At 35.7% G+C, this 22,436-nt stretch overlaps 1 protein-coding gene across 1 annotated transcript; it reads left to right on the top strand.

Annotated features, from left to right (window-relative positions):
* The first annotated feature begins 13,488 nt into the window (after nt 1-13,488).
* On the top strand, nt 13,489-14,436 carry LOC116421125 (olfactory receptor 4F6-like). Its single transcript, XM_031949505.1, has one exon. It carries the CDS (start codon nt 13,498-13,500, stop codon nt 14,434-14,436), a length of 939 nt encoding a protein of 312 aa, XP_031805365.1. The 5' UTR covers nt 13,489-13,497.
* Nucleotides 14,437-22,436: the final 8,000 nt, after the last annotated feature.

Here is a 22,436-nt window from a genome sequence, read left to right as displayed (position 1 = left end):
AGTAATTGGACTATACTCTATTAATATACATGATTGGATAAAGAATGGCCCCACCCACTCTCTGTGAAAGTCCTGATGTGTTGTATAGGAAATGACGATTTTGTGGGTGGAGGCAGAGAGAGAGACAGGAAGAGAAGCGGGGAGAGATTGAGCCTGGGTTCCATACTCCTAGCTGCTGGTCATGTGGCTGCTGGTCTAGCTAGCTTCTTGACTCAGCTACACACATTGTTACTGCCCATTCTCTTCCACCTCCAATCTTTCTTCACTGAGAATAAAGACTGAGAATTTTCCCCTAATCTGAATTCCTGACTCCTTCTGATTTTAAAATACGAGATCTTCACATTTGGCGCCCAACGGTGGGAACCAAGGATTGAAGAAGTCTCCAGTGACCAGGAACTTGGGTGATTATTGTTAATAGATAAACAGGCAGCTTATTTTCTTAAAAACTAAACCAGTAATCTTTTTTTGGCTAAAATGGGACAAATGCTAGCTAAAGACTCTCCATCCCCTCCCCCAACCCCTTCAACCCCACCCAAGAGTGGTGCTATAGAAAGCATGCTTAAGCTGATAGAAGGACAAGGGCTACTTATAACTTGGGAACAGGTAGCTAGACTTCTGGGTACATTAAACCGCATCTCCCCTTGGTTTGTAGAGCAGGAGCAGATCTCTCGAGATAACTGGTCCTTGGTTGGACAATAGATGTCCACATATTACAGTGGAAACGGTCCTCATTCAATTTCCATCCAGGCATTCTATTTATACAATATAATTCAGTTAGCACTAAGAAACCCTATCCCTAGAAGAAAGAAAAAAGCTGCTGCTGCTGCTGCTGCTCCTGCTCCTGCTTGGAGTAGCCAAATAGGGAAGCCTGATATTAAGGTGGAAGACAATGAAGAGATTAATGACTATATCCCCACAGGGCATGGAAACTTAAGTGAGCAAGGGTGTGGTGACTTTCCACCTCAGGAGGCAGCTTCAGCCCCACCTCAGGAGCAAGTGATTGACTTTCCTCCATCAACTCCACCCTCCGGGATGGAGGGAGGAAGAGCGGGGGAGCAGTGACAGCACCAGCACCTCCCCCTCAGCATTCAACGAGTAGATTGCAACAGAGCTTAATGAAGGCCAAAGAAAAGGGTGTAGATGTCAGGGAACTACAGCCTCATATCTTTCCTGTAATTTCCCAGTTTAATTCCTCTGGTCAAAAAAGTTGAAGATTGAACATAGAAATCCTCAAAGACCTGAAAAAGGCTTGCACTCTTTATGGGGCTACATTAGCTTATGTTAAGATTCTATTACAGAATTTGGCTTTTGAAACCTTGACTCCTAATGACTGGAAATCTATAGCAAGGGTATGCCTAGAACCTGGACAAAATTACATGTGGCTTTCTGAATATAGTGAGCTCTGTAGGATACAAGCCCAACAAAATAGTCAAAATGCTGTTCATGCTGTGATCACCTGTGACCTACTAACAGGTATAGTTCCCTATGCAGATGTCACTGCACAGATTAATTATTCAGTAGCAGCATATGAGCAAATTGCTGCTAATGCTATCAAAGCGTGGCCTTTGATTCACAATAAAAAAGACAAAGGTGAGGCCTTCACAAAAATAACACAAGGGCCAGATGAACCCTTTGCTGACTTTATATGCTTTTCGTAGTGGCATTTGTGATGGTAATGATGCTGTTTGGCCTCATATTGCGGCATCTCCAGTGATCGTTACAGCATTAGGTAATTTTTAATTTGGGGGTGGGTTATCACCAGGGCGGGAGCCTGGGGGACGCCATTAAAAGTGCAGACTTACATAACAAGACCAACAACATTTTGTTTGCAGACTGCTATCACAAGAACTAATGGGGAAAATTCATCAACAGATGTTTTAATAAGGCAACTTGCTAAGGAAAATGCTAATGAGGTGTGCAGAAGAATTATACTAGGACTGCGCAAGGATGCTCCTTTAGAGGAGTTCATAAGACGCTGTGCCACAGTGGGCACAAATGCCTTTTGTAGCCAGACTATGATGCAGACTTCCCAAGATCCCAACATGGGTAGACAGGGTCCCTTCTGGCAAGGGACTTCTAGAGAGACACGTCAATGCTTTCAGTGTGGTAAAGTAGGGCATCTGAAAGCTCAATGTTGGTATAGAGGCAGAGTGAGAAAACAGGGTGGGAGAATAAGACCCAGTACCCCATGTCCAAACTGCAACAGAGGTTTCCATTGGGCCTCAGAATGTAGACAGGTTCAGGGAAACGGGATGAGGGGCCCAGCCCCAGGGCCCCAGGCAAAAAACACTTGGGGCATGATGGCAGCCAATGGTGCACCCAGAGAGTGCCTAGACGTCCAATACCCCAATATGATCAATCAGCCAGGAAGCCATATGATGGGAGAAAGGGATTATACAATCAACCAGCCAGGAAGCAACCTGATGGGAGAAAGGGATTACAATTAGGTAGAATAGAGTTGTATGCAGCTGAGATAACTGAGATACCCCCTGGAGAGGTTCAATCTGTTCCTCTCCAGCCTATGGATCCCTTGCCTCCAGGCACAATAAACCGACCATTTTACCTCCTGAGTACGTACAAAACAGTGTCCATCCACCATGATGTGGAAACTGAATGTGAATAATATCCCAGTCACCAATATAGGCAGACAATGTGTGACTTATCACCCAGGAGAAGTAGTAGCATCACGTTTACTCATACAGAATCCTAATAAGCAGCCTGGTGATATCACCCAGATTCTGATTCCAGATCACAAAATCCAGCAATATACTGGACAGCAGCTGTAACAACTGATCGACCTATGTTCACAATCTATATAAATGGCCTTTCATTGGAAGGATTGGTAGACACTGGTGCAGATCGGACGGTCATTAAGGTGCAATTAGCCCATTACTAAAGATTAAAAGCAGACACCCTAAATGTCTCGTAGGAGGATCAATAGCAGCTGAAGTTAGTGCTGCCCCTATGAGATAGACTTTTGAAGGCAAAACAAGGGTTTTTACTCCTTTATAGTTGAAAAATCCCCATCAATCTGTGGGGAAGAGACATTTTTCAGCAATTAGAGTTAAAAATGAGTACTTCGGTTTTTTAAGCAGGGCTGCTGTTGAAGGCCTGCCAACACTTTCACCTGTTCCTATCCGATGGAAAACTGATACACCAGTGTGGATAGAACAGTAGCCCTTAAGTAACAATAAAATTCAGGCCTTATTAGATATAGTACAGGAACAGCTTGACCAAAGACATTTAAAACCTTCTCTAAGTCCTTGGAATTCCCCAGTGTTTGTTGTAAAAAGAAATCTGAAATGGAGGATGTTAACAGATTTAAGAAAGGTGAATGAACAGATGGAAACTATGAACCTTCTTCAGCCTGGACTTCCATCTCCTACTCAATTGCCTAGAGAATGGCCTCTTTGGGTCATAGATATTAAGGATTGTTTCTATTCTATCCCTCTGGATAAGGAGGATATAAAAGATTTGCCTTTTCAAGTGCCAGCGTTAACTTAGCTAAGCCTTATAAAAGATATGAATGGACAGTTTTGCCACAGGAATGAAAAACAGCCCTACTATGTGTCAAATGTATGTTGCTGCTGCTTTGCTCTAGTAAGAAAAAGCATTCCCAAAAGTTATGCTATTACATTACATGGATGATATATTGGGATGTGCACCTGAGACAAATTTGAAATGCAAAAGATCTAAAACCTAAGGAATTACAAATTATACATAGCACCAGAAAAAAATTCAAAGACATGCTCCTTTCAATATTTCGGATATGAAGTATACCTAAAGGTTTCAATTCAAAACTTCCTTAAGAACATTAAAGCTAAACACATTGTGATTTTCAAAATTGATAGGAGATATCCAATGGATGAACCAGTGTTGGTTTGACTCCTATCATTTAAACCGTTATATGACATTTTGGGGAGACAGTGCTTTAAATTCACGCCGCTTACAAAAAAAGCTCAAGACTTTGGAGAAGTTGAACTGGCTTTATCAATGGTTGAAAAGTCACTCAAAAACCCTTAAATACATTTTAACAAAGGACCCAAGCAGTCCTTCATCAAAAGACAGTGTGATAATGGGTGAACCTCCCGGCACAACCCAGAACAAACCCCCCTACCCAGTGCTTGTGGTTGGGAAATTAAAGGCCACTAACAAGCAGTACAATTATCGGGACAAGACCTGACAAAGATATACACCTTTTATCCAATACACAAATTAATGTTTGGCGAGACCATCCCAGGTGGAATTTAAATTGGCTAAATTTTATACATGGGTCTCCATTAAAGATAACTAAGTATTACTTTGGCAATGGTTCTTGAAAAAAAGTTTTAAAGTTCCTCTTAAAGGGCCAACTTCTTCACGGATCATGCAAACATAATTTTGTGCTGTTACTCTCATGATCTAACTATAAAGGGTGTCAAGAACTCCTTTTCATCCACTCAAAAAATGAATTATGGCCGATCTTGTTTCTTATTATCCAGGAGACATAAATATAATATCTGATTGGCCTATTCAGTAGGTGTGGTCAAAAACCAACCCAAATAAAATTGACCTCAATATATATCAGCTCTTTAAGAAACTTCAAAAAGTGGAAAACATCCAGGAATCTATTAATTACATGTCCATTCCTGTGGACTTCCAGGTCCCATTTTGATGGCAATTCAAGGCAGATAGCCTTCAACTATGTTGGTTACCCTTTATTCCAAAAGCCCAGGCATCCATTCCAAATATCATCAGGCTGTTCGGCTTTCATTTTTTGGAATCGAGGGAAACTAGGGCAAGTAAAAAGCCTTCGGCTTGCCTTCCCTTTCCACGCCCACCCACCTCCAGGGAAGAACTCCGTGGTTTGAGACCCAATGAAATCTGGCAAATGGATGGCCTTAAAATCCTTTGGTTTGTCTCTTTCATCCACGTTTGGTAAACACCTTTTCGGATTCACTTTTGCAATACCACAGCAAAAAAGACAGATGGTATAATTCCTCACCAAACATTTGCCATTATGGGTGTGCCACAACAATAAAACAGATAATGGTCCTCATACTTAAAACATTTTGCACACTTTTGTAATATAAAATTTTACACCACGGGCCCTTTTAATCCTCAAGGACAGGCTAGTGGAGAGCAGAAGATATTGGCGCTCCTCAAAAACGAAAGGGGAGCCCGGTAACCCTAGAGAACTTCTAAATCTGCTCTTTATACTATTAACCTCTTGATTTTAAAAAGATGGACTGGCAGGGTTTTATAACCCCCGAAGGTCATGTCCAGTGCGGAACAGCTCCACTATCTTTAGATAATCGCCGGTGATGTGGGAAGTCCAGAAAGTGGTGAATGGAAAGGACCGAATAGACTAACTGCTTTGGGGAGAGGGTTTTGCTTGTTCTCTACAGGTGGAGAAGAGAATCGATGGGTGCCAACAAACCATATTTGCCTTGTCCATCCAGAGAACAGAGGCAGACCCTTGAAACAAAGGAGAAGACCCAAGAAATATCCGGGTGGTTCTGTTGTGATTTGCTCCCTTTGAAAAGAGCGTGGCAGTTATGGCGTTTGACTCATGGACATGAAAAGATTGTTGCACTTCAAAACCCTCAGGAATCATTGGATTCTCTGAGACCTAGGACTTGAAAACCCTCAGGAATCATTGGATTCTCTGCCAAATAGGACTTGAAAACTCTCAGGAGTCATTGGATTCTCTGAGAAATGATAAGACTATTACAGGACTAAATCTGCTGGAATCATTGGATTCCCTAACACATAAAAAGACTTTTGCAGGACCCAAAAACTCAGGGGGAATCATTGGTTCCCTAATTTGGTTTCAATGAACAATAGATTGGTTTTGACTATCTCTTGGCTGCTGAAGAAGGTGTATGTGTGACTGTTGTTTATATACCCTCCTAGGACTTCTGGTGATCTTTTCCAACACCATGTTGATTTATATTGTTTGTTATTCCGCTACTTGCATGTACAATTCATGTTTATTATACCAATCAGTTACTGACTGAGGGAGGGTCATCCCTAAAACCGGTTGTTTATTAACGTGTAAATATCTCCCATGCTGATGGGTTTTGATAATAAGACCCTTCAACTCAAGAAAACTTAGTAACCCCCATTTCCCTTTGGTGCTTTTCATCTCCCTTCCTGAGATGTCAGGGGAGGGTGTGATCATTCCTTTTGGCTTTCACCGCCTTTCCTGGAAAGTCAGAGGGCTGTGATCACCTCCTTTGGTGCTTTCACCTCCTTCCTGAAGTTGGGGAGGTGTGATCCACCTCCCCAAGGGCTCTGACCTTCCCTGAGGGTCCCGGGGATGGCATGACCACCTGTGTTTAAAAACAAAAGAAAGTGGGAATGTAATGGGTTTGAGGTTTGAGTTGATCTGAGGTCCCAAGCACATGAGGCTAAATAGTAATTGGACCAACTCTATTAATATACATGATTGGATAAGGCCCCTTCCCACTCTCTTTAAATACTGATGTGTTGTATAGGAAATGACAATTTTTTGGGTTGGAGGCAGGAGCAGGAAAGAGGCTGAGATTGTGCCTGGTTCTATGCTTGTAGCTGCTGGTCGTGTGGCTGCTGGTCTAGCTAGCTTCTTGACTCAGCTGCACACATTGCTATCACCGATTCCCTTCCACCTCCAATCTTTCTTCACTGAGAATAAAGAGTGACGATTTTCCCCTAACCTGAATTCTTGATTCTGGCTGATTTTAAAATACGGGGTCTTCATATCTGATATTCTGCAGGGCAGATGATAATGTTCTCTTTTCTTTTGTTTAATTTTGTGTTTTATTGTTTTTCTGTTTTTCTTTTTTTTTTAATCTTGTTTCTTCAAATAAAATAAATTTGGAAAAAATGAAATATTATTTACAAATAAATTCATTCTTTACCACATTGTTATGGAAAAAATGAGATAAAAGATGAGAAAAGCTTTTGAAAACTTGAAAATTGATCTTAAATTATAAGATCTTATTTACATTCTAAAGATTCTTATTTTCTTCTTTCTCCTTGTCATCTATGAGGAGGCTTGTGCTCTATGAAACTTAGGGTATTGTTTGCTTTTACTTTTTTCCAGCATTTCTTTTCAGATACTCCAATTCTAAGTAGTAGAAATAAAACTAGTCTTATAGTTAGAAGATCTGAGTTTGGGTCCTAGCTTGAATCTTTACTAATTAAACTATATTAGGCAAGCCACTTAATCTCCCTGTACCTCAGTTTCCTCATCTTTATTATGATTGTAATTACATTAATCATAGTTATAGTTATAAATAATTATATTAATAATATTTTTATTATTATTATAATTACATTAATTGTCTCAAAGTATTAACAGAAAACCCTTCAATAAGCTTGAAAGTGATGAACAAATATTGCTTATTATTTTTGCTCATTTTGCATAAAAAATAGTTCTCCTTACTCAAAGACCATTAGATCTATATACAAATTGTTTTTTTCTCCTCCATCCTCTTGTCCTCTTCATTTCCTGTGGGATGAAAAATGTGTTTCTGAGGCTCAATTCCCAGAGCAATCCAATAAAAAGTCTGCCTATTCCCAAATTGCAGTAGCATTACTTGGTCACTAACATACTTTGCTGTTAATTAAGTGTCCTTTGTGCTAAGAAAAATGGCATATAGTGATTTATGATGGATATAGAGAATGTGCCATTATCCAGAATGCTAAGAAATCAGAGTTTTTCTGACTCTGGGAAGATGCTGCTGCTTCAGATCAGAACTCAGAGAAGGTAGATTTTTAAAAGCAATGTTTTTGAATTTCAGGAAAACACAATCAAAATTTGCAATATCCAACATTTCATCCTTATTTCATTTTTTCCCTCAGTTTATTTCTATTTTTTCTTTTGATTTACAAGAGAAGAAAAAACTAGTACCAATGGATGAAAGTTATAGGGAAATATTTTGACTTAATTCAATATCACAAACATTCATTAAACATTTACTATGTGTGTGGCACTGGCGACAACATGAAAAAGCCTGTCTCTTTTCTTATGGATTTTGTAATCTATTATGGAATTAATAAATACAATAAATAATTGTGGTTCAAGAATGATAGGAATGTTGCAAAGGACAAGTTCTGATGAAGTTATAAAACAAATTTGAATAGGTAAAAATCACTCTCATCTGAAAGGGTAAGTTAAGGAAGGTTTAAAGGAGGGAACATATTAGCTGATGATAATATCTGAGTACCAATGGAAGCTAATAGCACCAACAGACAGAGATATGGAAGGTATTGGACCGTACGTAGGCTAGAACTCAGTATAGTAAAGAACTTAATTATAATTGGAACTGTCAAAAAGTATAATGAGTAATTATATGAGTATATACTCCTGGTCACTAGGGATGTTTAAGTAGAGGATAGTTAACAAAATTTTAAGGTTGCAATAGAAGGGAAAAGATTTGGAGTGGATGAGTACCATATCACTTAGTCTGGTTTTAGATAGTTCCAGTTATTATTATTATTTATTACTATTATTTTTATTTTACATTGAGTTCCTCCATATCTCTGCTTTTTGAAATACATTTCCAGAGGTAGGAGGTGAACATGAGGGGCTGAAATTTGGGAAGATTTTGTGGAAGAGGTCTATTTGAGCCAAGAAAAATGGGTGACAATGAGGCATATGAATATGAGAGAAGGCTATTTCAGATGGGAGGAATGATGTCATTTAAAAAATCTTCTCTCTTATTTTCTTTTTCTGTACTCCTCTGCTTTTATCTCATATTCCTTCATGGGTTTCATATATTATAGATTATTGATTTATAGTGAGAAAGAAGTTGAGAAACTATTTAGTCCAATCCCTCATTTTATATAAGAGGAATATGAAGTCTAGAGAGGCTAATTCACTTTTTAAGATCACACAATTAGTGAGTGATAGAGGCAGAATTTTAACATTAATTTTATATTACAATTAATTTTAACATCAATTTTTAATTTCTGATTCCAAAGCTACTTCAGAAATGAGTTTCCCAAAATCATTCTTTTAAGTGTTTCACATTGACATGAATAATGGTGTAATAAATCCTTAGTTTACAGTTTTATCTTTCATCTTTCCTGAAATCTCAGGTCCCCTCCATTAATTTTTACTACTATCTTAACTGCCATGGTGAAGCAATCTAAAATTATGATCAATTCTTTCTCCCTAGCTTCCTCTTTTTTCCTCTTTTTGGAACTATATTTCTCATGAGCCTTGATCAGGTAAGTCATTTCACAGGCTACAGAGGAAACTGATGTACTGGGTGAGGAGAAAGAGCACCTACAATTCACTTCAAATGTGAATATGGCATCAATTTGACCTTGGAAGCCATTGTTTTTATATATCTGATGGCTCCTGTTCAGTGCTCAGGTAGAGCTATTTCCAGAGCTCAGATAAAATTGATCAGTATTATTTGTGACTTGGTAATTTTGGTTAGAACTTGGTTATCAATTCTGCTACAAAAACTTTGTCATAGGCGATTTGGAGATGATAGTCGTGTAGTAGAAAAGTACAGTAGAAAGCAGCCTGGGTTTGGAGCCAAAAGATCTGGGTTGTCTCTCTTAAAAAAAAAAATTAATAGTATTTTATTTTTCCAAATATATGCAAAGATAGTTTTCAACATTTACCTTTGCAAAACCTTGTGTTTTTCCAAATTATTCTCTCTCTCTATCCACCTTGCATCTCCCTAAGATAGTAAGCAATATGATATTGGTTGAATATATGTAATTCTTCTAAACACACTTCCATATTTATCATATGGTGCAAAAAAAAGAAATCACATCAAAAGGGGGAAAAATGAGAAAGGAAAAAATACAACAAGCAAACAAATAACAAAAAGGTGAAAATACTATGCTTTCATCTATATTCAGTCTTTAGGGTTCTCTCTTTGGGTGGATAGCATTTTTCATCCCAAAACTATTGGAATTACCTTGAATCATCTCATTGTGAAAAGAACCAAGTCCATCACATCACATAATCTTGTTACTATGTACTCTCTCTCTCTCTCTCTCTCTCTCTCTCTCTCTCTCTCTCTCTCTCTCTCTGTCTCTCTCTCTCTCTCTTTTTTTTATGAGAGGCAATTGGGATCAAGTGACAGCTAGTAAATGTTAAAAGTGTTTGAAGACTGGATTTGAATTTATGTCCTTCTGATTCCAGAGCTGGTGCTCTGTCATCATCTAGTTGCTCCTATAATGAATGATCTCTTGGTTTTGAGTTGTAACTCTTGTTCTACTACTTTGTAGTTGTATGATCTTGAGCAGATATCTTTGCTTTTTTGCTTCTTAGTTTCATCATCTGTGAAATGAAGGGGAAACTGACTAGATAATCTGTATGTACATTTCCTTTTCGCTCTAAATCCTATGGTTGGAATTAATAACATTCAGAACTTGGGTACCAAGAGCTGATCACTATTCTCTTGGTTTGCAGGGAAGACTCAATGCTGTGACATTGATCTAGAGTAAATAAGAACACCAAGAATTTCTCCCTAATACAAAAGTCTTCCAAGGAAGGTTAAGCAAATACTAATCACAAAAATGGAGCCAGATTAGTATAGTGGAAATATAATTGCATCAAGAGGCAGATCTGGGTTCATATCTTATATTTGACCTTTATTATCTGTGTGACACAGGGTAAATCTCTGTGGAAATCTGCTCATCAGTAAAATGAGGGGGAATTGAACTAGATTGAGATTCCTTTTAGTTCTAGCTCCCTCAGTCTATGAAGATTAAATGGTAACTATTCACATACTTGCATGGTTTATTTTAATTGATTTCCTTCTGTCTTAATCTGTCTTACAGAGAAAACAGACATTTTGAATGGCTAGATCAGAGGGATGATTTGAAGGCATTTAAGGCTGGATGGGATGGAGGACTTTTGATAGGACAATACATGAGATCACTGGTTATCTAAGGAGCAGAAAAAGTAGATGATAGAAGCTGGGGATACTAGAAGACTGGAGAGCATCAAAGGTAAATATTTTGTAGTTTTTCTGAGACTCATGGTGATAAAAACTGTCTCCTTTGCAGGGGAAACTATCTCCACACACTCTTTGGTATCATTTTATATATTGCTGAAGGAAAAGGCAAGGGAAGAGAATAAGTACTTATTATACACTAGTGTCAAGCACTTTACAAATATTATTTTATTGGACTATTTGCTACATCATTTCAACTATGATCATGGAAGGGAAGGAATCAGAATGATACAGCAAAATGAGTGATGAGTCTGGTGTCAAAAGAGCAGAGTTTCAGTTGCAGCTTTGCCATTTTCTACCTGTGTGATCAATGGGCAAATCTCTTAATCTCTATTTCCTCATCTATAAAATGAAGGGGTTGGATTTGTTGACTTCTAAAGTCTGTTTCAACTCTAACTATATCAGAAAGTATTTTCAGATAGTATTTTAATTGACTTTATAAGTATAGAATGTCATGATCAAATAATTTGTCAGCTCTTATCTAGTTTTTCCATTCTTACCTAGGTTTTTCCCTCAAGCAACAATCTGTTGTCTGGACTGTACTATATAGTATGCGAAAAATGACATGTGATCCTTCTTACTTTGGTTACTTATAGATGAGATCAATAAGAACCCATTCTAGCGTAAACCAAATCTCTTGGATATAGGACGTCTTCATTGTACTATCTGTGTAGTATGAGTAAATGCCAACATAATATAGGGATGGATAAATAGAAATATGAAATGCAAATTATAAGGAAATGATTCTCTTCTTAGACCTGTCATTTGCCAGCTTCATTTTAATATCATTTTACATATTCTTTTGCTTGATATTTTTAATAAATAATTGATTGAGATTAGAGAAGATCCAGACAACAAACAAAATGATGGCAAACAATAGAAAACAGATTTCACAAGGAGAGGTGAATAGGGTATCCAATCTGGAAATAGATATATTTTATTTAAGTATAGTAAAAAAAACTTATAATTTTTAGTTTCCAAAAATGGAATGATAGTGATGAGTTTCTTTTCACTGGCAATATTCAAGTAGACTAGATGGGGGTGATTTTTCCAAGGTAAAGAGTTTTCTTAACATACAGTAATATTGGAATAAGCAACATCTTTATAGTATCAGGATGGTATTTAAAGCTATAATGTAAAGCATGTCCAGTTCTATGAATATGAATATTTAATGATACAACAGTAGTATGGAATTGATTGTATAATTATTTTAGAAAAATATTGTATATATGTAGGAATTGAGAAAAATTCTAGATTGTAGAGAAAAAGAAACTTCAAAGTGCTGGTTATCCAATAGTTGGAAGAGGAGAAAGGGCGAAAATAGTAGGTTTCTTTTCCTAATTCTTTGTCCTTCCCTTATTAAGACTCTTTCTCCTTGGTTGTTTCTTCTAATATTGCCCAATGCATTTCCCATTTTTCTGGACACCTGCTTTTTCTTAATCACATTCCATTCCCCACCCTTTTACCCTCTTACATCTCATTCCTTTTCACTTTTAAGATTGTCTTCTATGAAATACTCTGTGGAGATATAGATGACAAATCAAAATAGAAAAACTGAATATCATTGAAACATTTTTCATTGATGAACATTACTGGCCTTAATGAGATTTCGGGCAGTAACAAACCACTCCCTATGATATTCTCCTAATGTTGGATTTAGTCATGTCTAAATTTCCCAATATCTCACATTGTATTTAGTACCCTTTGAAATATTCATAAAGATCCAACTTTAACTTGAAGTTGCACATTGCAGTCTCTCAGAAATGTGTTCTGTTAGAAAAGTATCAAGAAATCAGACATAGTGCAAAATCTAAAATTAAGTACAACAGACATTTAAATGCTTGTTATGTGTAAGAGCTTGGTGTAGAAATGCAAAACCAAAACAATGTGTCCTCTCAGGGAGATGTGATACATCTTTGCAAATAAGTGTGGTAACAATGACAAAAACTGGCATTGCTTTTAAGTTTCACTAAGTGCTTTATAAATGATCTCAGTTTCTCCAGGAAAATAAAAGAGGAAGAGATTGCACTAAAACACATCTTTTAAGAGCACATATTAGGCATAGGGGAGGGAAGAGCAGAACAGGAAAACATTCACAGAAGAAGTTAAAGGCATGTGAGAATCTTGAATTAAGAAAGAGTTTTTGAGAGGTGCAAATGAAGAGGCAATGCATTCCAAGCAAAGGAATAGCTTGTACTGGGACTTTTTTAGTGTGAGTAAGAAAGCTACACAGTGCAGTGGATAATTTTAGACTTGAAGTCAGAACTGAGTTGGAATTAAGTCAAATCATTCCAACTTTTCTCAGTTTCAATTTCCTCATTTGTGAAATGAGGGAAATAGACTAAGTGACCTTTGAGATCTCTTCTAGTTTTAAATTGTGATCCTATGTGATCTGTTATCTAGTCATATAAAATGATAAATCGGTATAAGATGTTTGAAGTTTGAGCTCCTATCTACCTAAACTATCTGCTTTTGATCTCAATAATTATATTTTCTTCTTGATATTTTCTTCAGGTAAATTCCAGAATATACTCTGCAAACTGAATTAATGGATGGATCAAATGAGTCTGTGGTATATGAATTCGTTTTGTTGGGACTTGCAAGTTCTCAGGAGATGAGAGTTTTTCTGTTTCTGTTCTTCTCAATATTTTATGTAGCAAGTGTTCTAGGAAACCTTCTTATTGTACTGACAGTTCTTGCTGATGCTAGATTGCATTCACCTATGTACTTTTTGTTGGCTAATCTCTCTTTCATTGACACTTGTGTTTGCAGTATTGCAACCCCAAAGATGATTTTTGATCTCTTCAGGAAGCACAAAGTCATCTCTCGGAATGGCTGCATTACCCAGATGTTCTTTATTCACACTGTTGGAGGTACTGAGATGGTGCTTCTTATAGTTATGGCCTTTGATAGATACGTTGCAATATGTAAACCTCTGCACTACTTAACTATCATGAGTATGAGAAGGTGCATCTTGCTTTTGATGGTATCTTGGATTATTGGCTTTATGCATTCTATGATGCAATTGGCTTTTGTTGTAAACTTACCTTTCTGTGGCCCTAACAAAGTAGATAGTTTTTACTGTGATTTCCCTAGGTTCATCAAACTTGCCTGCATGGATACCTATAGACTGGAATTCTTGGTCACTGCTAACAGTGGCTTCATCTCCATGGGAACTTTCTGCATATTGATTATCTCTTACATTTTCATTCTGGTCACTGTCCGTAAACACTCTTCAGGTGGTTTATCCAAAGCTCTCTCCACCCTGTCAGCTCACATCACGGTAGTGATTTTTTTCTTTGGTCCATGCATCATAGTTTATGTATGGCCATTCCCCACATTGCCCATAGATAAGTTTCTTGCCATCTTTGATGTACTTATCACCCCTTTTATGAATCCTATCATCTATACTTTCAGGAATAAAGAGATGAAGGTGGCAATGAGGAAGCTGTTCAGTAACATAATGAGTTCCAGGAAGTTTTCTTAAACATAGTTTCAGGCTATAGATTGGAGACACAAGTGTACCTGCTGAGATGCTAGAAGCCATTTTAGTCAGTGCTTAAAGACTGGTGAAATAAGGTCTATCCTCAGGATTCTTGTTTACAATTTACTAAGACATCCTAGGAATCTATACTCCAAAAATAATTGAGAAGGCAAGGTAGTAGAATGCTTAGAGAAGTGGACTTGGAATCTACAAGACCTGAGTCTGAGACTGCAATGTCTTTCCTGGTTATGATTCAAGACTGTCTTAATGGCTATTATCACATGTGGTGAGCCTCTTTGACTCACTGGATTATTAAGATAACAAAAAACAAGGAATATTACCTGAAAGTCATGCAACATTATGAAATAATTGCTCACACTGTTGTTGTATAATCACAAAATGGTATAAATCTTAACAAGTCTTTTTCCGAATCTCAAAAAAAATTTTTTTTTTTTTGAATCCATCAAAGCAAATGGGACAGGAGCAAATGGGATATCTGTGACTAGAATGGGAGATGTGGCCAACTATTTATGAGCTTTCCCCTGGCTAAGAATTTAAGCTTACCTTAGATAATAAATAGCTGAGTGATCAAGGTCAAGTTACTTAGCTTCTCTTACCTTCAATTTCTTGATCTCCAAAATGGAGACAGACTTGTTAGACTCTCAGTTTCTTTTCAGCTCTAAGTAATTACACATTAGATTCAGAATGAATTTAAAATATCCTTCCTGGTTATTATTCAAGACTGTCTTGCTGGCTATTTTGGTGGTCCCCTTCAACTCATCAGTTCATTAAGCTCATGGATTTAGAGCCATATTAGAACTCTCTACACCCTCTAACCAAGCCTCATTTTTACAGCCGAGGAAACTGAGGCCCAGGGAGATTAAGTAGTTTGGCCAAGTTTACAAAAGTATTAAGAGGGATATGAATTTGGGTCTTTTATCTCTAGACCTAGGGCTCTTCCCATTGTAACTTGCTGTCTTTAACCTCTTTTGAAGAATGAAATAGAATTAGGAATAGGGACTGAATCTGAATTCATTGGTATAAAGAACTCCTTCAGGGAACTCCTCCTATTAAAACAATTCGGCACTTTTTCTGGCACTTAGAAAGCTGCATAGAAGATTGAGAGTTAAAGTGACTTATTTTGGTTCACACAACTAGCAAGTATTCATGATGGAACTTGAAGCTAGGCCTTTTTGTCTTTAAGATTGGTTCTCTCTCACTATACATACATACATACATACATAGTATATATATATAATATATATATATATATATATATATATATATATACACACATATACAGCATGTTGCCTCTTCCTTTCCCCTTTCGTATAAAACTATTATTTGGAAGCTACTCTCAGGGACACATGTGCAATCTTTTGGATATTGTACCTTCATTTTTCATGTAAATCATTTGCTGTATAATTTTACATAGATTTTTCTGCTCAAATATTATACTCTATATATTCTTTGTTGTATTAATTTAGTGCATTTTCTTGGTTTGTTCTTTATTTAAACCAATAATTTTCAAGCTGTGGGTCAGTGATCATTGTGAAGCCTGATAATTATTGCAAAGGGGTCTGAAAATCTATATTTTCAATAACAATTTGGCTTCATTATGTAGCTCCAATAATATGCAAATTGATAATATGATATATTGGAAACCATATTTTCTGTAGATTAACTGATGACTTGCACATATATGTATTCATATTTTCAAATGTATGTAAATGCTGTTATGATGAATAAAAATAAATTCATTTCAAAGTATAATTGAATACTTAGTAACTTTTTATTGATCAATTTTTTTAACATAGCAGAGAAAATTAAATAAAAAACAAAGTATGTTACCTGAAATTATATAAAACAATGGAATAGTGGATATTTGTCATTTTTTTTTAATCATTCAAAGATAGTATAAGTGTCTTTTTAAGTTTTCATCTCTTGGGAGCAAATGGGATATCTATGACCAGTCAATGACACATGCCCAGTTGTTAGTGAATTTTTCTGTGGCTAAGAATTCAAGTGGCTATTGAAGTAACTCTTTTTTCTTTACTCTTTTCTTCTTCCCTTTTTATTTGAAAGGATAGATAACAAAATGCAGAGCTTTTTGTTCTTTGAAATTATTTATTTATAATTTTACTTTAAAATAAAATTTTGCTACACAAAGATGATGTCAGACTTAGTAGGTTTAGATTCTATTACTATGTGTCTTTAGTTATATGTAATGATGCCAGTGGTTAAATGAAAACACACAGGATTTAAACAGATCAGAGATCTGAGTATTTGTCTAGAGGCCTGACAACTTATATGTATGCCAGAGAATCTTATAGTACTTTTTTTGATTAATAATTTTTATTAATTTTTTGGAAAGATAGAGTTGATTTTTAAATAGCTATTGTTTTTTGTTTTCTTACATTCTAAATGCAAGATTTCTTACAGAATACCTCTCTTCTCCCCTCCCAGAGAACCATTCCATATAAACAAATAATCTGCTTTAAAGAGAAAAGGAGAAAGAAGGCACAAAAACATGAGCAAAATTGATAATTACATAAAAAACCCTTTTGACATTAAATGCAATGTACTACATCCCATGGTCTTCCAGATCTGCAAAAGAATGTGGGTGATGATATCTTCCTAAATCTCTTCTTTGGGATCATGCTTATTCTTTATAATGTTGAAATATTTATTTTCAATTATTTTGTGATTTTTTTTCCCTCCACCCCATTTACATTGTTGCAGTTATTGTGTATAATGTTTTCTTGGCTCTGTTTATTTCACTTGACATCAGACATGTAAATTTCCCCAGGCTTCTCTGTATTCATCATATTTGTCATTTCTTATAGTATAGTAATATTCCATTACAATCATAAGTCATTATCCCAGATAATGAGCATTTGCTTTATTTTGAATTCTTTGCTCCCCCAGAAGTGTCACTATAAATGTTTTGCTGTATATGGAGACTTTCTTCTTTCCTACCTCCTTTGAACATAATTGAAAAGCAGAGTTTAAACTGAATCTGGGGCTTCCCTTGCCCTCCTCAAGCTAAGCAAGCTCTTTTTGTTTTGGTTAGATCAGGTCACTTTGAATTTCTGAGTCTCTGGCAAAACTTTAGCCTAAAAGTGAAAAACAGGAATTGGTAAATACAGGTGGAATTTTAAGGGGGAGGTAGTGCCCTTGAACTGACCCAGTGGGAAGAGAAAGGCATTGGTTGAGAGAGATCAACTCCTTTCCTTTCAAGTGGGAGGTGGAAAAGCCTTTCTCAGATCAATTTTGTACTCTATAATGACAGTTGTTGATTATATCTTATTCAAAACAATTACAATATCTGTGATTCCCAAATTGTGACCCACAAACATTGTCTTTTTGACATTTATTTGTTACTCCAGACAGCACAAGGAAGAAGCCAAAAGACCCATAAACTGCCTTAACTAGAACATGGTTGATCTCTGTGACAGGCAGAAAGAGGTTGAAGCCAAGGGCAACAATAATTTAGAATATCATCTCACTGTAAACCATCACAGAGAAGAATAACAAAAAATTATGAGCAGTGGAACCTCATAAAATATTTTTAAATGGAGGGGGTGAAAATAAATCTTCAGAAAGTTTGTTATGACTTTCAACAAAGGACCATGATTCTAAGAGCATTTATAGACAAAACTGGCAGAAGGACAACAAATAACTAGATTTGTCAAATAGAATAAAAATAGAATGGATGTATCAAGGGCCATGATTAATGGGATCACCACATTTGAGCTTTAGAACATCAGTCCCCCAAAGGCATGCAGGGGAAAATTGAAATGATACTTAAGAAGACTAAGTTGTGAAATTCAATTGCACAAGGAGTAGAGCAACTAACCATATACATTGAAGAAATACATGCTAGAAATGACACAATCTTGAAAGCACTGAGGAATATCCTAGGGACTGAAGTATATCAAAAGAATGGGAAAAATTATAGATAATAATTCTGGCTTAAAAATCAAGGGTATCCCTCATGAAAATACAAACAGGGGAGAAGCAGGTTTTTGCAAATTCCACAAACATTAATCATCTATTATATACAAGGCACTCTGATAGATATTAGACTACAAAGACAAAATGAAAAATAGCTCTTAGCTTCAAAATTATTTTATTTTATCAGAATACAACATATACTGAGGCAAAAAATCAAGACAATTAGAGGAGAGAGACTACATCAACAATGGAAATAAAGAGAGATTTTGTGCTGCAGGTGGTATCTGAGACCAATCTTGAATGAAATTAAGCATCTTGAGAAATGGAAATGAGCAATTTTTTAAAACCACAGACAATATTTTCAAAGTTCAAACAAGCAAAGAATTCACTATCATGCTATTTCTTAATTCTAAAAAAAATTGACTCAGCATGGCAAAATGAAATCTTAAAAGTTCTTCTCTAGCAAATAGACTCTTGTAAAAATGTCATTGTATAAATATAAATGTTATCATGTCAAATAGGAATTTGACAAATGTTAAAAGGAATTTTTTTTATCCCAAGTTGCTTAGTTGATTGACATTAGGAAAAGGCAATCAACATTATATATGATCCTAGCATGAAATTTCTAGCTTTTTCAGGCAATCAGGTTTGATTATAATCGATCATTGATTTGTTACACTCTAAAAGACCTTTAGTTTTTCTTTTGCAGGGATATGTCAATCATTTTCTTCACTATTGGCAGATGATGACAGAGAACAACAGATGACTGAAGAGACTGAATGACTAAAGACCAAGTGAAAGCAACTCTAGCCATGAGAAGATTCTAGTGGACATAATACTATGTTTGGTGGGGAGACAGATCATTTAGTAGAGAGCAGCAAAGTTATATTATCAGAAGTTGTTATTGGTTCTGCAGCACTGAAAGTCTGAGTTGTCATATGTGTACTCTGGCTGGAAATATGTACTAGCCAGGTGTTTTTGCTTATATCTTTTCATACATGTTCCTTGTCCACATACAAATTTGGTATTCCTTCAAGATGTTACATAGAGTTATATGTATGCTCATATGTCTGTATATTTAGTAATCTTTAGGAGAGTGTGCAGTATGAGAAAATGTGGATGACTTTTTCTTGCCACTTGACTTAGTATATTGATTGGGTAAATGTCTTTGCTTTGAGCTAATTTGTTTTTTATGTTTGGCTCAATAAAACTAATATGTTGTATGGGGTTCATGAGCTATGGTTTTAAGTGGGCACTGATCCACAAAGCAACTTGAAATTGGGGAAATGTTCTTAGGGTCCACATGTGGAGGTCCTGAAATTACATAGTTTAACAATATACTCAGATCATTCTCATCAAAACATATCTAAATTCATTCTTCCTGTTAGGTGTGGTTTGATTTTTTAAAAATATTACAAACTGATTTAACTCTGTCCCATTTTTGTGGAATCACAAGTTACTTTTCAAAATGGAATCTATGGGTTCAATGTTCTATAAAATAGGATGCCAGATCTTCTGGATATTTTGGACAGTATTTCCCCCCTAAGTAGAATAAAACAATTCAAAATAATCAGAGTAGATTATTCTACTAGTTCTGCTATTCACAACCTCTATCACAACTTCTATCACTCAGGGTCAGTCACTTCATTTTTCTGATTTCTTATAGCTCTAGATCTATTAATTTATTATCCTACATAGTCATTATTTGTCTTGTCATATCCCAGATAATGAGCATTTGCTTTATTTTGAATTCTTTGCTTCCCCAGAAGTGTCACTATAATCTTCCTTTAGTTTAGATAAGTCTTCATAGCAACCTATGCTTAATTATGCCCATTATTATTATTATTATTGTCAGAAAAAACACTTCATCAGGTCAATAAGCATTTATTAAAAACCTACTATGTGCCAGGGCCTGTGGTAAGTGCTGGGCATAAAAAGGCAAGATAAAAACAGTCCCTGCTTCTTTCCAGTCTTCTTACCCTTTATTTCTCTCCCCATATTCTATGACCCAATGATGCTGACCATCTTGCTTTTTCTTATTACATACAACACTCTAGTTCTTGACACTAGACATTTTCACTGGCTCTGCCCTATATCTGAATTTCTCTGCAGCATTTCTACCACTTAGTTTTCCTGGCTTCCTTCAAGTCTCAGATAAAGTCTCATCTTCTACAAGAAGCCTTTTCTGATCCTCTTTACCTTAATGCCTTTCCCTTGAGATTATCTCCAATTTATCCTTTTTATGTATAGTTTATATGTAGTTGTTTGCATATTGTTTTCCTCATTAGAATGTAAGCTTGAGAGCAGGAGCTCTTCCCCCCCCCCCCCAAGATATATGAGGAACTGATTTAAATATATAGGAGTAAGAGCCATTTTCTAATTGATAAATGGTCTAAAGATATGAACAGGAAGTTCTCAGATTTTTTTTCTAGCCAAATGAAAAAAATTTCGAAATCATTGCTAATTAGAGAAATGTAATTTAAGGCAAATCACACCCACCAGAGTGGCAAAGATGATAAGAAAAAAAAAGCTGACTAATGTTGGAGAGGCAGCAGGAAAAATAGCAGATATGTTCTAGAGCCAGTTCAAATTGGGCAGCTAATTATTGAATTTTTAGTGTGAATATTTATATTTTTAAAATTTGCAGTTGCTGTAAGTTAGGGGTTGATTTATCATTTAGTTGACTATTAGACTTAAGAAACTATTCATGCAGATTGAATTTAAAAGTATGTGTGCATACAATATCCCTCCCCAATTCCCCCAATCTTGTCATCAAACATTTTCCGGAGTTTATAGGCATTACCAGATTGGAGGTCTCTTTACTGTAAGCTAATGATAATAATAATAATAACAATGGTAATTTATATTCTTTATCTCATTTGAGCCTCATAATATGTGTGGAAAACAGGTATATTGATGATCTCTCGTAATTTTGAATGGATACAATCACTATGGAAAACAATTTGGAATTATTCAGGAAAAGTTACTAATCAGTGAATGCCATTTGTCTCTGCATTACTTCTAATAGACCTATACCTCAAAAAGATCAAAGAAAGAAGAAGATATTATATATGTATGTATGTACACACGTATTTTTATATGCAAAAATAATTATAATAGCCCTTTTTGTGGTGGCAAAGAACTGGAAACAAAAGTTCTGTCCATCTATCATGGGGTGGCTTAACAAACTGTGGTATATGAATGTAATGGAAAACTATTTTGCTGTATGAAATGGGGAAAAGGTGATATCAGTAAGACAGACTTCTATGAACTAATGTAAAGTGAAGTGAGCAGAATCAGAAAAACAATTTATACATTAATATCAATATTTTAAAAATAAATAATTTTGAAGATTTGTATAAGCTAATAAAGAATGAAATAGGCAGAACTAGGATAATAGCTTAAACCAAAAAAACAACACTGCAAAAATAATTTTGAAAGCCATATGAACTCTGAACAGTGTAAAGATCATTGATGAGTCTAATCAACTGGTGGTGAAATATGTTATCTGCATCATGACAGAAATATGATAATTTTACAGTGAAGAATAAATCAATGAGGGGTTGCTTGATTATGGATATTTGTAAAAAGGATTTTGTTTTATCTTATTTTTCAGTTTGGAGATGGGAGATAGATAAATAGATTTCTATTAATTATTAAATTTAATAAAAAAAGAACTAAATATATTTTAGGCACTAGAAATAAATGATATATATAACTCATTTACTTTTAACAACTCTAATATAATAGTCATTCTTACACTTTAAATTGTCTTTTAGAAAAAAAAATTGGTTTTGTTTTTTGTGAGATATGGGGTGAAGCAACTTGCCAGGGTTGGATTTGAGGGCAGATTTGAACTCAGGTCCTCCTGATTCCAGAGCTGATGGTCTATACATTATACTATCTAGCCATGCCTAAATTGTCTTAATTTCACTTTTAAGACTAAAAATATGGCAGAAAACTCCTTCTCTGAGTTAATATTAATTAACTCATTAAGCATGTGCACTCAGTGCTTGCAGTTACCTTTAACCCACTTTTCATTTTGG

Source organism: Sarcophilus harrisii, chromosome 2 (genome assembly GCF_902635505.1).
Source record: "Sarcophilus harrisii chromosome 2, mSarHar1.11, whole genome shotgun sequence".
In the NCBI taxonomy this organism is placed as follows: domain Eukaryota; kingdom Metazoa; phylum Chordata; class Mammalia; order Dasyuromorphia; family Dasyuridae; genus Sarcophilus; species Sarcophilus harrisii.
Note: the sequence above shows the minus strand (reverse complement) of the source record. Positions and strands in the feature narration are given on the sequence as shown.